General features: G+C 38.4%; 1 protein-coding gene across 13 annotated transcripts in view; it reads left to right on the forward strand.

The window, feature by feature from the left end:
• The window catches only part of LOC137483918 (3-phosphoinositide-dependent protein kinase 1), a 78,206-nt gene that overhangs the window by 29,309 nt on the left and 34,500 nt on the right, over positions 1 to 14,397 (forward strand). For 12 of the 13 annotated variants that reach the window (XR_011004675.1, XR_011004676.1, XM_068207399.1 and 9 more), the window contains 4 exons: positions 9,893 to 9,934; positions 10,520 to 10,628; positions 11,745 to 11,836; positions 12,691 to 12,786. Coding sequence is in view for 11 of the 13 variants with exons in the window: in XM_068207399.1 (XP_068063500.1) it covers positions 9,893 to 9,934; positions 10,520 to 10,628; positions 11,745 to 11,836; positions 12,691 to 12,786 (339 nt within the window). In the remaining 2 variants the exon portion in view is untranslated. Of the gene's footprint in view, positions 1 to 1,968; positions 3,231 to 9,892; positions 9,935 to 10,519; positions 10,629 to 11,744; positions 11,837 to 12,690; positions 12,787 to 14,397 lie in introns of those variants that run through there. The other variant, XM_068207404.1, reaches the window with a different exon arrangement.

The following is a 14,397-nucleotide window of genomic DNA, read 5'->3' on the forward strand; positions in this document are numbered from 1 at the left end:
TTAGATTTTTAGTCATTTTACCATAGCAAATAATTTATGTTTTTTCATGCCTTGAAAATCTTCTCTCAGTAGGCTTTCATCCTGCCTACCAAAAGCTTTCAGCCAGCCTTGTAGATCTTGGTAGCAGTAAGCTGTCAAGAAGGTATCTGGAATGCTGATGTCTGCATTCTAGAAGTCCTTTTTTCTTTTTTAATTGACAGTACTGTTATTGGAAAACTGTAAGCATCTCTTACAGGCATCACTCCACTTAGAGCTTTAGTATTCCTAATCCAGTCTTACTTAGCTACTGCTTTTTTGGGAAGGAGCTAGAACTTTCCTGGGAGAAGTATTTCTATTGCTTGGACTACGTGTAGAACCTGTGGGTTTGAAAGGTGGCAAGAGTATAGAGTGAAGCATCACAAAGCAATCGTGGATTCAAGTATGTTTTACCAGTTTGTCCACTTAAATGTGTATTGAGAGGTGCTGCATACTATGAAGGGCTAGTACCCATTTTAAATGCTTATACCTGATGTGGGGTAGAATCAGGTCTTTGTCCTGAAGATCACCCCTGTGGCTCATGGGAGTTCATGAAATGAAATGTGCAAAGGAGGTTCTTCAGAGCTGCACATAGGCCAGGTGATTTTTCCACTTTTAATCCAAGGTTTTCAAAGCAGAAGAAAAATTTTAGGTACTTGAAGACTCTTCTTTAAGATTTCCCCTTACTGCAGACCTACTGATAACCAAATCTGTTGATTCATTCCATCTCCTCAAATTTCAACAATTGTCAAACTTTTATGAAGAATCTGGTCAATAATGTTGTAATTTTGCTTTGCTTGGTATTTGAAATTCAGAAAGGTATTTATTCCACCTATTTCTGTGGTGTGGAGTTTAAAAAAGGATGAAGTACTACTGCCCAGTCACAAGAAGTTTAGGACTGCTTTAATAAACTGAGAAGTTACCATTTGCCTTAAAGTCCAGTTTTTAAAGGTTTTGTATTAAGAGTTACTTCAGATGTGATATTGAGGCATTGTTAGCAGACTGATATTGCCTATTACAATTCCATTTGCTAGGTACTTAGGTGCTGAAAAGATCAAATTATCAGTACTGTGCTCTACTTTTCTCCTTCTGATGTGATTTAATTGTGAGGTATCTGCTATATATAAGTCTGAAAAGAATTGTGGATTGAAACAAAGATGTGATTATTCTAATCAGCTTTCATAGTTCAAGATGCTTAATTCAATGTGTTTAATACAATTGTTGTTTGTGCTGGAACTTTGAAGAATTATGGGAATTTCCCACCTGTACATTTTCTTCTGAATGATTTAGTAAAGTCAAGGCAATTACTTCATTTGGCCTGTGGACAAAACATTTGATTTCAACACCTTGCTGAGGAAAGAACTTGTGTATTAATAGTTGCCTAAATATGTGGCCTCTGGATGGATTCTGGTCATTCTTTCTACTAGTAAATTGCACAAATAGGTGCAGTATTTTTATCTGAAATTTTGCAGAATGCCTGTAATGCTTCATGGGAATATTTTATGATTCAAGTGGAAATGCTCCTGCAAAGCCTCATGATGCAGATTGTTTATCAGTTGATCAAGTGAGCTTACAGACCAGTAGTCCTGTAATCCAAAATGGCATGTTTTCATTTATTACTGATAATTTCAGAATGTTTCCTCTTTCATAGAAGAAATTACTGTTATGCAACAAACAGTTGGAGTGGTTATTAAACACCCAATAGCCTCATTTTAGAGTAAAGAGAGTATGCTGAGTTGGAAAGGACCCATCAAGGTCATCCAAGTCCAACTCTTGGCACTGCACAGGACTCCTCAGCAATCCTACCATGTGCCAGACACCTTGAACTCAGGCAGGCTTGGTAGTGTGACCGCTTCCTGGGGAGCCTGTTCCATTGTTCATCCACCTTCTGAGTGAAAAACCTTTTCCTGACACCTAACCTAAAGCTCCTGTGAGCTTTTCCTGACACCTAACCCTAAAGCTCTCAGCTTCACGCCATTTCCTCAAGTCCTGTCCCTGGTCAAGAGAGAAATCTGTCTGTCAGCTGGGCCATGAATGTAGATGATTGCCATTTGACAAAGCTTCCTGTGGCCATGTACTAACTGACTTGATGTGGTGAATGTTCAAAATGGTAGCAGAACTGAAAACTACTCTGACAAAAGAGAGAAATTAGGAACCAGGAGCCATAATGAGTTTTGATAGTTGTATGCTGTTTTCAGGTTGGTGGCAGTCAGTTACATGTGTAATATGCTCTACCTGGTTTGTAGCTGTAACTGTGATGTACAGAAAAAACCCACCCCAAAGAAACACAACCCCTGACCCCCACTCAACAAACCACAAAACAATCTCCCCTCCTCCAAGAACTTGAGAAAACAGAAGCAAGTAATGCAATGATATGATACACACTTTTGTATTTTTATTCTTCTAAGGTTATTTGCTGGCTCTTGTTGGCCTCTAGTTCAGTCTGTGTTATTTAAATTCTAATATATGAATTATTTGGATTGACTTCATGTTCGGGGCCATGGTGTTGTATGTATTGATGTACAGCCTTGAATGTGAATAATTATTGTAAACTATATTTTACACCTTTTTTCTGGCTTTATTATATAAATTTTCTATTGGTCGATGATTTAATCATATCTCCTAATTTAATGACTGTTTATTCTCCTCTCGACAGATCTCTGTGCTGTAGATGTGAAGTTAGTGGCTGGATGACGGATTTCATTTATGCTTGGTAGTCTGTAATAAAGGCATGTAGGGTTCTGCGCGGCCTCCGCCTCTTCCTTCCGCCGTGGGGCGGGGGGCATGGGGTACAGACGGGCCCGCGGCCTCCGGCCCAGCGGCGGCCCTGTCGCAGGCGCGACCGCTGCTCCCGGAGCCCCACGCCGGAGCCGCTCGGCCGGCGGGCGAGAAGGGGCAGGGCGCTGTTCCAGCCGACGCTTCCGGTGGGCGGTGCGCCGGGGGCCAGGCTGTCGGGGCGGCCCCTTCCGGCGGTGGCGAGGATGGCGGCGGAGAACCACTGTGAGTTCCCTGTGCCCCCGGCTGGCGGCCTCGGCGCGGGCGGGCCCTGCCGTCGGTGTAGCTCGGCGCCCCTGCCCGGCGCGGGGCCCGGCAAGTGGGTCAGGCTGAACGTGGGGGGCACCTGCTTCCTGACCACTCGGCAGACGCTCTGCAGGGACCCTAAGTCCTTCCTCTTCCGCCTCTGCCAGGCCGACCCCGACCTGGACTCGGACAAGGTGAGCGCGGGCCCCGCCGCGCCCGCTCCCCGCTTCGGGCCCGCTCCCCCGCGCCGTCGCGCCCGCTCCGGGCCCGCTTCCCGCCTGCCGCGCTGAGGGTGCGCTGCGGCTGGTGCCCGGTCCCGCTGTGACGCCTGCCTAGGCGGCCGCTGGCGTGAAGGGAACGCGGGGCCCGGCGCCGCGGTGAGGGGCGGCAGGAACGACTCTGCTGCCATGGAGGGAGTCTTCCTGAAGAGTGTTGCTTAATGAGAGATGTCGTGCGAAGCAGTTGGGTTCGTGAATAACAAAACTGCTCATAAATACAGCAGACAGCACAGTATCGTTTGTACGTTTGTGTAATATTTTTATGTTGACTGACGGGGTTTAGTTTTAGCGTTTTAATGAAATATCTGCATGCACTGATATTATTCTCTTGTTCAATTACAAGAACCAGAGCAAAGTACTTTTGATACTAATCTCTCACTTAGACGTAGTATTCTGTCTTTTCAGCAATTCTTAGAGAAAAATGTTGCATATTCTGCATAGATTGCAAGTAGTGGGTGAATATTTTGGTATTCACTCTGACTCAATTTTAGTAGGGGAAAAAAGTTATTAAGATTTTATTTGTGGTATGGTATGTAGTAATGGATATAATGTATATAGTGCTGGCTCTGAAATAAATTTTGGAGCATCACAGACAAAAAACCGTTTTCCAGTACAGTTAGGGAAAAGAAAAGAACAGCTTATAACTCTGTAACCAACAGGTTGAAAATAAGGAGTTGCTTATTATATATAAAATTTGAAATTTTTTTTCAGTGAGATTAGTAGATTTCATCATTTTTTCAGCCATAACTTCCAGAAAGGATATTTGAACGCTTAAGATAGGGAACAGAATGTAATGTTCCTGAGTTAGAAGAAAAAAAAGTTGAAGTGTGGTGGTGTTGGAATTGTTTTGTAGTTGTCTTTGTTTTTGGTTAAGGTTTTTATGGCGAGCTTAAATTAACCTGTAAAACTAAATTTAAAAATGTAGGTGGCTTGCTGATGGGTAAACTGTCTTTGGGAGAGAGTAGGGAAGCATTCCTCTAAGGTTTCCTATTAAAAGATAAAGCACTGCCATATGCTCTGGCAAATGGGAGGGCCAACTGTCTCCTGCACTGTTGTCCAGCATTGCCAGCTGGGCAAGGGAGGGGATTGTCCCATTCTGCTCTGGTTTGGGGAGTGGTCTCATTTTGAGTCCTGTAGCCAGTTTTGGGCACCACAATATCAGAGGGAACTAAGGCTGTTAGAGAGCATCTGAAGGAGGAACACAAAGTTTCTGAAGGGAAAGCCATATGAAAAATAGCTGAGGTCACTTGGTTTCTTTAGCTGAGAAGAGGAGGCCAAGGAAAGGCTCATTGCTGTCTGCATGATCCTCTTGAGGGGCAGTATTGATCTGTTCTTTGTGACCACTGACAGGATCCAAGGGAACAGCGTGGAGCTGTGTCAGGCAGGTTTTATGTAGGATATTCAGGGTTCTTTCCAAAGAGGTAGGTTGAACACTGGAACAGGCTTCTCAGGGAATGGTCATGTTCCCAAGCCATGAGCTTGACAAAGCTCAAGCACATGGTGGGAGTGTTGGGGCTGTGCTGTGCAGGGCCAGGAGTTAGACTTGATCCTTGTGGGTCCCTTGCATCTCAGGATATTCTGTGATTTCTTGCTGCTGTAAAGAACTGAACGGCTTCAAGAAAGGTAGCATGTTGGCCTTTAAACTGCCTTCAGGTACTAATGTTGAGTAGGACAGGGCAGCCTGTCTCTAGCTGTCAGGTATGTTTCCACTTGCAATGGGAGAAAGATTAACCTTTGGCACACCCTGTGGGCAAACTAGCGTTGAATATATAAGGATAGTGACATTGATTCTCTGAATTTAGGATGTTTCACAATGTCACTCACAGCTTTAAAACTGTTTGAGAAGCATTTTAGATTTTAGCATTTAGATGAGCAGTAGTGGTCATATTTACTGTTCAGAATAGGATTTGTTTTCCATGGTATTTAAATGTTGGTTTAGAGATTAATACTTAAAATAGACAAGCAGAGCCTTGCTCACCTTGTCTTCATTGTTTAATTTAATGCTTTTACTGCATTACTGTTAATAATTTACATATATTTCCTTGTTTCAGCATCTTCCTATTTTAGCTATATACCAGTTTTTTGTTTGCAAACTGTTCTAGCATTCTTCTAACTTTCCCCTAAGAAGGAGATTGTCAAACTTTCATAATAATGTTTTGGCAGTAGTATTCATGCTTGATTTTTAATGCCTTTCTAAAGTTGGCATAGAATCTGTCAAAGAAGGAAGCACACAAGCACTGAGTGGTTTAGAAAAATCAAAGTCTTCCTGGTGGCGCAACCTTGACTGCCAGCATTAAGAAATATCTAAATTGTAGTCATTTTTCTAAGAAGTAACAGATATATTTCCTTTGTCTCTGAGATTTATGACTTCTCAGGTGGGTTGTGTTACTGATGTAGTTTTGATAAGTACTGCTAGTCTGCAGACACTCAAAGTTTTTAGGCCACGCAGTTTGTGAAAAATTCACTAATTCAATATTTAAAAAGCACAGATGATAGGGATGACAATTATATATAAATTCAAATTTAGTACCAAATACTACTGTATTTCTCTGCATATTGCTGCCTTTATCAGAACTCAGAATATGTAAATTATGTAAAATTTAAAAATTATGTAAAATTAAAATATTCATGTTAGAGCATACAGCCTTGAGACAAGAACTTGATGGTATGACTTGAGTGTATCCAGATCCAGGATTGATCCCAATGAAGATAATTAATTGGAAATAAATGTATGACATTTCAGCTAGCGTTTTAATGCAATTCTTGGGGAGATTGTTAAATGGGATTAGGGAGATGTATGTATTTGGTGTATCTTTTGAGTCCTACTGAAATCCTGTACTGGATTCTAGCATCCTCAATTCAAGGTTCACAGCAGGGCAGTGACTAGTCACAAGGTGAAATATGATTTGGTAAAAAGTTTTAAAGAACAAAACTTTTTTATGGCAAGAAGTTTAAGGAGTGACTTCTCAGTCCAGAGGTACATACATGGAGACAAGAAATCTAATAGTGAAGCCTGTTCAGTCTAGCAAAGGTGTTGTGAAATCCAGCTAGCAAAGTGTCAAACTATAGATGTCCTTGCTAGAAAGTACATAATATTAGCAGTGACAGTAATTACTTATTGGAATGGTGAGGTTTCACTGGTACTTTCTAAAGGTTATATTTCACTGTAAATAAATTGAGTTCTTTGTGTGTTTTAAACTAAGATCAGGGTAAGCATTCATTATGATTCCTTTGAGCCTCAGTCTCTATATGAATTGAAAACATTTGCAACTGAAATACATGATAATTTAGTTGCTTTGGTCAGTATTTTTCAAAGGAATGTAATTGTGAGCTACACTAACGTTTCATTGGTATGCTGAACCAGGTGATTGAAAATTTAAGGGCAAGTTACTAGGTTTCCTCTAAAATTCCATGGTGTTTGTAACTTGAACTAAACATTAGTGTGGGAAAGTGGTAATAAACAAATGTAGTCTTCACTGTATGTAGACAATGCTCTCTCCTAAATGGTGTCCTTGTAAATATGCGTGAAAAAAGCCTAGAACTTACAGACAATGAAGAAAAAAACTCTTCAGAGAAGAATGTAATGCAAAAGTAGAACTGGGTAAAGATACAAACAGTCCTGTGATTAACTAGCAGTTTAGGGTTGGATGCACAAAGAAAACGTGCATTTGTTTTGAATTTTCTTATGAAGAATGTCACCGTTTGCAGGAAACACCTCTAAGTGAGGGGTGGTATTACTATACTGAATAGAGAGGAAACTTGAATTTCTGCTGCTGTTCGGGTAAACAGCAACACCTGTTTCTATAAAATACATCCGAAGGAGAGAGAACTTTGAAACCTTATTAGAATATAGGTTTGTATGGCATTTGTGGTATTCACCTGAAGTTTAGGAAATGGCTTCAAAATACCTACACTAGTTGTGTCAGTGAAGATGCAGACTTTCTCAAAGCTTGTAGAAAAAACAATTTACTATTTAGCAGAGGAAATTGCATAGCTGGGACATCAATGTCTATTAATACTTTAGCTAGCAAGCCTAAAGCTAGTTATGTACATGCAAACTAGCTGCCTCTTTAAATTGTCCAGTTCACATTGGATCACATTTGCAATTTATTATTTTATCTTACAGTAAAACAGTTTCTATTAAAAAGTGTCAAAAAGCTAATTACATGTGATAGTACAGTGTGTTTTCATGTACATATGGATGAAAATAGTCCTGATAATATTCTGAAAGCCTTACGACCTATATTTTTAGAGTTCTAGGTAGAGCTTCTGTGTCAGCTTGTATTGGATTTATGTTTACATAAATATCCTTACAGATCTGGTGTAATCGGCCTTTCTTAGTGGTTTCAACACGAAGTGCTTAGCATACACTGAAGGATATTCAGGAAGCTCACTCAAAAGGAGGAGTGATAAGGCATTTTCTATAGGAAGATGCTGAAGAAGTAAATTTTTTGTGTCACTCACCTATGCGTTTTTTGCATATGGTTACAATAATCTTTACTGATTGGTTCATCTCTGGCTCTTGACTCCTTGGTGCTAGTGTGTAGCATATCTGAACTGTCAGGTCAATGTTCAAGACATACATCCTCCTCTTAATGTAAATTAATGCATATTTTCTATGTCTGTAATCTGGGTAAGCAACTTTTGCATGGAATTTAGATGCTTAAGTGAATCCTGTTGACAGAATTTGGGTTGCACACTGTTAGAATTTAGCCAGAGTTCTTTTAACTGTTGATATCTTCTAATGTTTTTAAAAAAATCTATCACAGCAAAAATTATAGGACTTTTGTGTGCCTTCTTTTTTATTATTTTTCAAGGCACCTTGTCTGAAAGGCTTCATAGAGTAATCCATGACACTACTGAGATGTTTTGTTGTTTTTTTTTTCATGTATGACCTCTCATAAGGTGGAATTTGAAAGAAAAGGCCTGACATAGCTTCTTCCCTTTGTGGTTTTGTTGGAAGCTTGTTTAGTATATAGAAATCAACTCAGAAAAATACAATTTCAGATAATGTAGACCTTTTAAAAAAATGTTCAGGCCTTTTGTGCAAGGAGTGAAGTCATTGTTACTTAAGATTTCGTTTAGAGCTTTTAATCGCTTTCCTTCTGTCATCCACCTCTCTGTCTCTGAAGTGGTATAGAGCTGACAACCAGTGTTGCTTCAGAAGGTGATGTGAGAAAACACTGCAGTGTGAAAAACTACAATCATCTTAATGAAGAAGATTATTTCTAGAAATTGGTTTTTCCTAACTGGGAAGATTCCCAGTTTTGTAAGCCCTGTGTTTCTTAATGCAGTTCAGATGATGATGGGGTTTTTTTCTTTAAAACAGCTTTTCTTTTTATCTGTTTTGGATTTTCCTTTCCAACCTCACTGGTTTCTTTTCGTTTACTAAATAACAGTTTTCAGCTTATAATTCATACAGTTGTCAGCTATTCTAATTTCTTGGGTTGTATCTGTAGATTGCACAGTCTTGAAGTGTTTTGGTTATGTAAATGTATTTATAGATTAAATATTAAAACTATACTACTTCATCTATCTACTGGTTTTGATGCATAATTTTGTGAGACCATGAGCTTAGTTCAGAAGAAATTGTAATTAGACTTCATCAAGCATTGTCTGATCTGAGTGTAGGTTAACTGCCAGCACGTTTTAATATGTTAGCATTTTCTTGAACAGGTAATTTTATACAAAATTATACACTCCTTCACTTCTTCTGAAATGACACTGTGTCTCGGTGTGTAAAGCATTTAATTGTAATTATAGAAAGGGTTTATGGCTTTTGTAGTTCAGGCTGTGGTCTTTCTACATTCTACCGATCCTGGTTGGACAAGTGCAGTTATTCAGAAACTAAATCTATGTACCTGAAAATACATCCTCGATGTTTTTTTCCAATGAAACATTTTACGAACTCTACATACTGTTAAGTAGAGTGAGTTTTTACATATCACGGTTAGGTAATCAAATCTTTCCATATAAGCATTAATGTTCAAATGCAGAGGATTGAGTCGGTAGAGTTTCTTTCATATGGAAGAGCAATTATTGCTACTACCTATGGTTTTGAGGGGAGTATGATCCACATTATTGGTAATGATGATTTTTTGAGTATCTCCTGTAAACTACTAGAGTATTAAAAATAAGAATAAGTAAAAAAGTATTTGGGGTACTGCCACATCTCTCTAGTATATATCTGTAGGATATCCATTGCACCAAAACCTTATGTACTAATGGATTAATACAGTCAGTACTCCACTTAATAGTAGAAAGGAGCAGTGGATCATTTAGAAATCTTTCTACGAATCTTCCTTAGATCTCCAGCCAGCACAAAGTATGTCAAACTGTCTTGATTGCAGGGATTCACACATAGATTCTAAATAACATACGAATTACCAATTTTGCTTCTTTATCTCTTTGTCAAGAATATCAGCTCTGCAGGTGAATTTCTCGACTTGTTTCATAATTCACAAAACACTGTTGTCTGTTTGGTAAATTGAGCATTAGTTTTCATCTATTCATCTATTACTTCACTTGTCCGCATGAGATAGGTAGGAATTGCATCTTCAGTGTACTTTTTTTTTTAGAAGATGCATGTACAACCCTTGCTTGGTGCACAGCAGTTCTCAGTACCCTGTGAGTATTTGTACATCTGACCAAAGACAAAAGCAGATGTTTTTAGAGCAAAGTGTTGAGGTTAAAAAAATTAGGTTTGTTTGCCTTTAATAAAGAAAAAAAAAATAGAAATAAAAGGAAAAACTGATATTTGAATCTCGCTAGAATGTAGCCATTGTTCTGACTCTTCAGGCTCCCGAACAAGATTTCCTGGTTTTAGGTGCTATTTTTAACCTTAACTTTTGGTGTTCTCACTTACCACTTAGATCTTTCATGCTAATGATGTTGTTAATCATTGGTAAGGAGTTAGGGGGATTGATCAGATAAGAGAAGTTGTGTATTGGATGATTTGATTGATCAGTCTGATACCATGACAGTTATATTGTTTAATTCCTTTTATTGTCTTTAATAAATCCAGCTTTCAGGGTTGTGGCTATATCTGAATACCTGCTCACTGCAAGATGAATATTAGCTTGCAGTTCCCACTTGGATATTGAAATCATTGTGAGGTTTTTCGTTTGTTTGGTTTGGGCTTTGGTGTTCTGTTGCTTTGTTTTGGGTTGTTTGTTTGGTTTGTGTTTGTTTGTTTTCTAATCTAGGATGAAACAGGTGCCTATTTAATAGACAGAGACCCAACCTACTTTGGGCCAGTACTGAACTATCTCAGACATGGAAAGCTGGTTATTAACAAGGACCTAGCTGAGGAAGGTAAGACATCTCTAAATATCTCGTTTGCTTGCCACTTGCTTATTATTTTCACTTCTTTTGAATCACCAAAACTAACTTAGAACAAGATGGCAAACCTTAACCGATATAGCATTTCTATCTGTTTCAAGCAAAAGTGATAGGTATCATGCAGTTATAGTATATGGGGTTATTTGAGCATTTTGAGTAGAATTCCTGATTTCACAACCCCCATTCTCAGTTGGAACATAAGTATTCAAACAAGAGGGGAGATGCCTTTTATTGTGTAATCTTATATCTTTCCTGTGTGACTGTGAAATATTTGTGTTTAGTTCTCTTTAAGCAAAAGAATGCTGCCTAGGAAGCAAGCTTTAGAAGATGTAAAGCAAACTAAAAGTGAAGTTCTGGCATGTTTGGATGTGTGGAATATGCTTTTAAAGACTGAATTCTGCCCCCAGCTTCTCCCTCCTTGTTCCCAGTTTGTATCAATTTTATCCTAATGGAAGATGACTGTTTTAAAACATAAAGTAATAAAACTGTATTGATAGCATATTGAAGACATTTATCAAAGAGAAATACAATTTAACAATACTAGGGGGAAATAGTATGAAATATAATTTCCATGTGCATTGTTAAGCATACTGTGTGTGGAGAACAGGTAGGCCTTGAACATGTGAGTAGATGCAGTATATATCTTTAAGCTTTTGTTTCAGACTCTAAGATCTCAAATGGCAGGAAGAAAAATTTTATGCTTGCTAGCAGCTGCAGAGATTTTTCAGTAGGATTATTGAAATTTCTCTTTTGCATTCCAGCCTGAGGCAGGGCCTGAGGCATGGTAGTCTTATCAGTCTGCTATGGAATGGTATCTGTACACATTCTTTTGTTTCTTGTCTCATTTTGTATGTGAAATGGCATCAGTTTTCTTTGAGATATGTTTAGGACAATGTTTTAGAATGATCCAAACATTGAATTACATGTACCTGAAAGAAGCCAGAATTGTTAGGTTGCTGAACTTCCTTATCATAGGGAAAAATAAATAATTTCCTGTAGCTGTTGAGAAAATAATCTTATGAACTGGTTGGTGATTTTGGCCTGGAGTCTTTAGTTACACTGTCTTGCCAAAAAATGTTTTCATACTAGGTGTACTGGAGGAGGCTGAATTCTACAATATCACATCTCTAATAAAACTGGTAAAGGACAAAATAAGAGAAAGAGACAGCAGAATCTCTCAGGTGAGGCTGTTTTCTCATCTGCTTTTGATTATTTGTTCTATGACAAGTAGTGAGTGGGTTCCATTTGTTTTTTTATGTAAGTCCTGATTTCCCCAGTAAGATGCTGAATGGCTGCCTCCATCACTGGATGATCTGGAACCACTAGTATACAAAGATTAATATTTTTAATTGCTGGTTCCTGCCAGTCTGTTTACAAAGTTCACAGATCTCTTTCACAAACTGAAAACATTCTAAGTAATTGTTCCGAGATGTTCGGTAATAGTAGAATTTGTTCTAATATAATTTCTGGAAATTGTTACGTTAGAGAACAGCTTTTGTGGAACATAGCTTTCTCATTGACTTTTAAATGTTCTGAATATGATGAGGTTGCCTAACTATGGTATAACTGCTGTTTATACAGTATGTTTATGTAGCATACATACTGATGCTGTTTAGCTCCTGTCATATGTTTTTGTAGCGAAGTTGCTTTCTTTACTTGTAATGCTCTGTGATTGAGAAGGTTGCCTCTTCTCATAGCAGCTCATGTTCTCCATGAAAGTGAATATGATAAAGTTTGTTCGTCAACTCTGCTGCTCAGGTAACTGGTAACTTCCCTGATAACTGAGTCTTCATGGAGATATTACAAACTTACATTGCTATTGACAAATTTCTCTTGAAGTTAGGTTGCTGGATCGCAGGGTTGCTCTGATAGAATTTACTATAGGTCTCAGCTAAAATGGTCCTAGTTATTGGTTGCTCTGGATGGGTTCAAAGTGGTGTTGCTTACCATTTCTAGAGAGTAAGGGCAACTTCAGACAAGTCACAAACATAATGAATTCCATGCCCTATTGAGCATCTTATATTTCTTCTTGAAGGTGCCAGTCAAACATGTATACAGAGTGCTGCAATGTCAGGAAGAGGAACTCACTCAAATGGTTTCCACAATGTCTGATGGCTGGAAATTTGAACAGGTAAAAAATCCATATGGGATATAGTTAACACAGTCTTCTGAGAAATGAGTATGAAGTACCTTTTGTGAAAGAGGAATATAAATTAAATTCCATACATCTTTTTCTATTCAGTCATTTTCAGAATTTGGATAAACATACACAGCGAAGTTAAAATGTGATACGTGTGTTTGCATTTATCATAAAACAGAAAAAAAAAAAAAATTTAGCTTTCCAGGAGGTAAATTTTGCCGACTTTCTGTAAAAACATCTGCAACATGTCTGAAATGTAATTCTTCAGTATCTGGACATGAGCAGTTGAAGGGTGAATCAACCAGAATTAACTAATACAAGTTTATATTAATGATAGGTTAGATATGAAGAGCTCTGGGTAAAAGAGATGAGCTTGGGATATAAATGTTTGCCAGGCCCAAAGAGTGGCTCTTCAGATAAGAAAATCTGATACACAAAGGAGGGTGGGCTTTACCTGTGTAGATGTGAAGCTTGATAGCTGTGAGCTATGTGAATGTTCTTGTTCTTTGCAGTGCGTAAAAATAGCTTTGTGCGTACATTCAAGAACACACTGTAAAATCCCAAGATCTATCTGTTATCTTTGATAATTTCTGTAAGTAAGAAATTAACTGTACAGCTGCTTTATCCTTCACATCCCTAATCCAGCAGAGTATTTAAACTGCATTAGAGCAATGAATCTGTTAAATCTGAAACACAAGTGTTCATCGGCTAACACCTTTTTCAGTGTCTGATGCTTACAATAGGAGAAATTGAAATAAGCACAAGCCCATTATCCTGTGTAGTCTCACTCTAATAACACAACAAAGCAACATTTAAAAATGTTTATAACACAAAGGTAAAAGAGAACATTTTTTTTATATTTGATAAAATATATAAGGTGCTAGTAATGTGGAGACAGTCATGAGCAAATAGACTAAACAGCCACAGAGCAAGCTTTTCATTCTTCAGTACTCCGCTTCACGTATTACCAGGTATGTTTGCCATGCCACAAGCTAAATGTTGTTTAAGTCTCTGAAAAAACCTCTCACTTAATACACAACTGGCTTTTGGCCAGTGCATGGAAAAAGGTTTTTCAACATTCTTCTTTGTCAGGAGAAACTAGCTTTCATTACAAATAGAGCTCCTTTACTTCTTAGCAGATTAAATGACACCATATCTTTTACCTTTCCTAAACCCTTTGGGGATATTGTATTTGGGAGTAATACTGCTTTGACAGTACAACTGCTGAAAGACCTATTATAATCTCTTTTAGAACTGGAAGAGTCCAGTGGTTCTCTTGGACATCACATCTTGTTTCATCCAGCTGTCTCCCTACTTCCTCCCTCTCCCATGTTGAATATTTTTAGACACATAGTTTGAAGTAGATAAACACAACAGCTGTATGATCTCATACTGCATAGCATCTCATTACCTCACACTAGCCCATTCCCTCCTTTGTACTCACTTGAAGCAGGATTAGAATATTGTGCATAAACAGTTTTATTGTTAATACCTTCAAACCTTGTAGCATTTCTGTAATTTTTTCTCAGCCCATGCTGCTCAGCAGCATGCTTTCTTTCAGAAGCAGTCTTTGGGGCGGTACCCACCATGCTCTGTATTTGA

This window comes from Anomalospiza imberbis, chromosome 16 (genome assembly GCF_031753505.1).
Source record: "Anomalospiza imberbis isolate Cuckoo-Finch-1a 21T00152 chromosome 16, ASM3175350v1, whole genome shotgun sequence".
NCBI lineage: Eukaryota > Metazoa > Chordata > Aves > Passeriformes > Viduidae > Anomalospiza > Anomalospiza imberbis.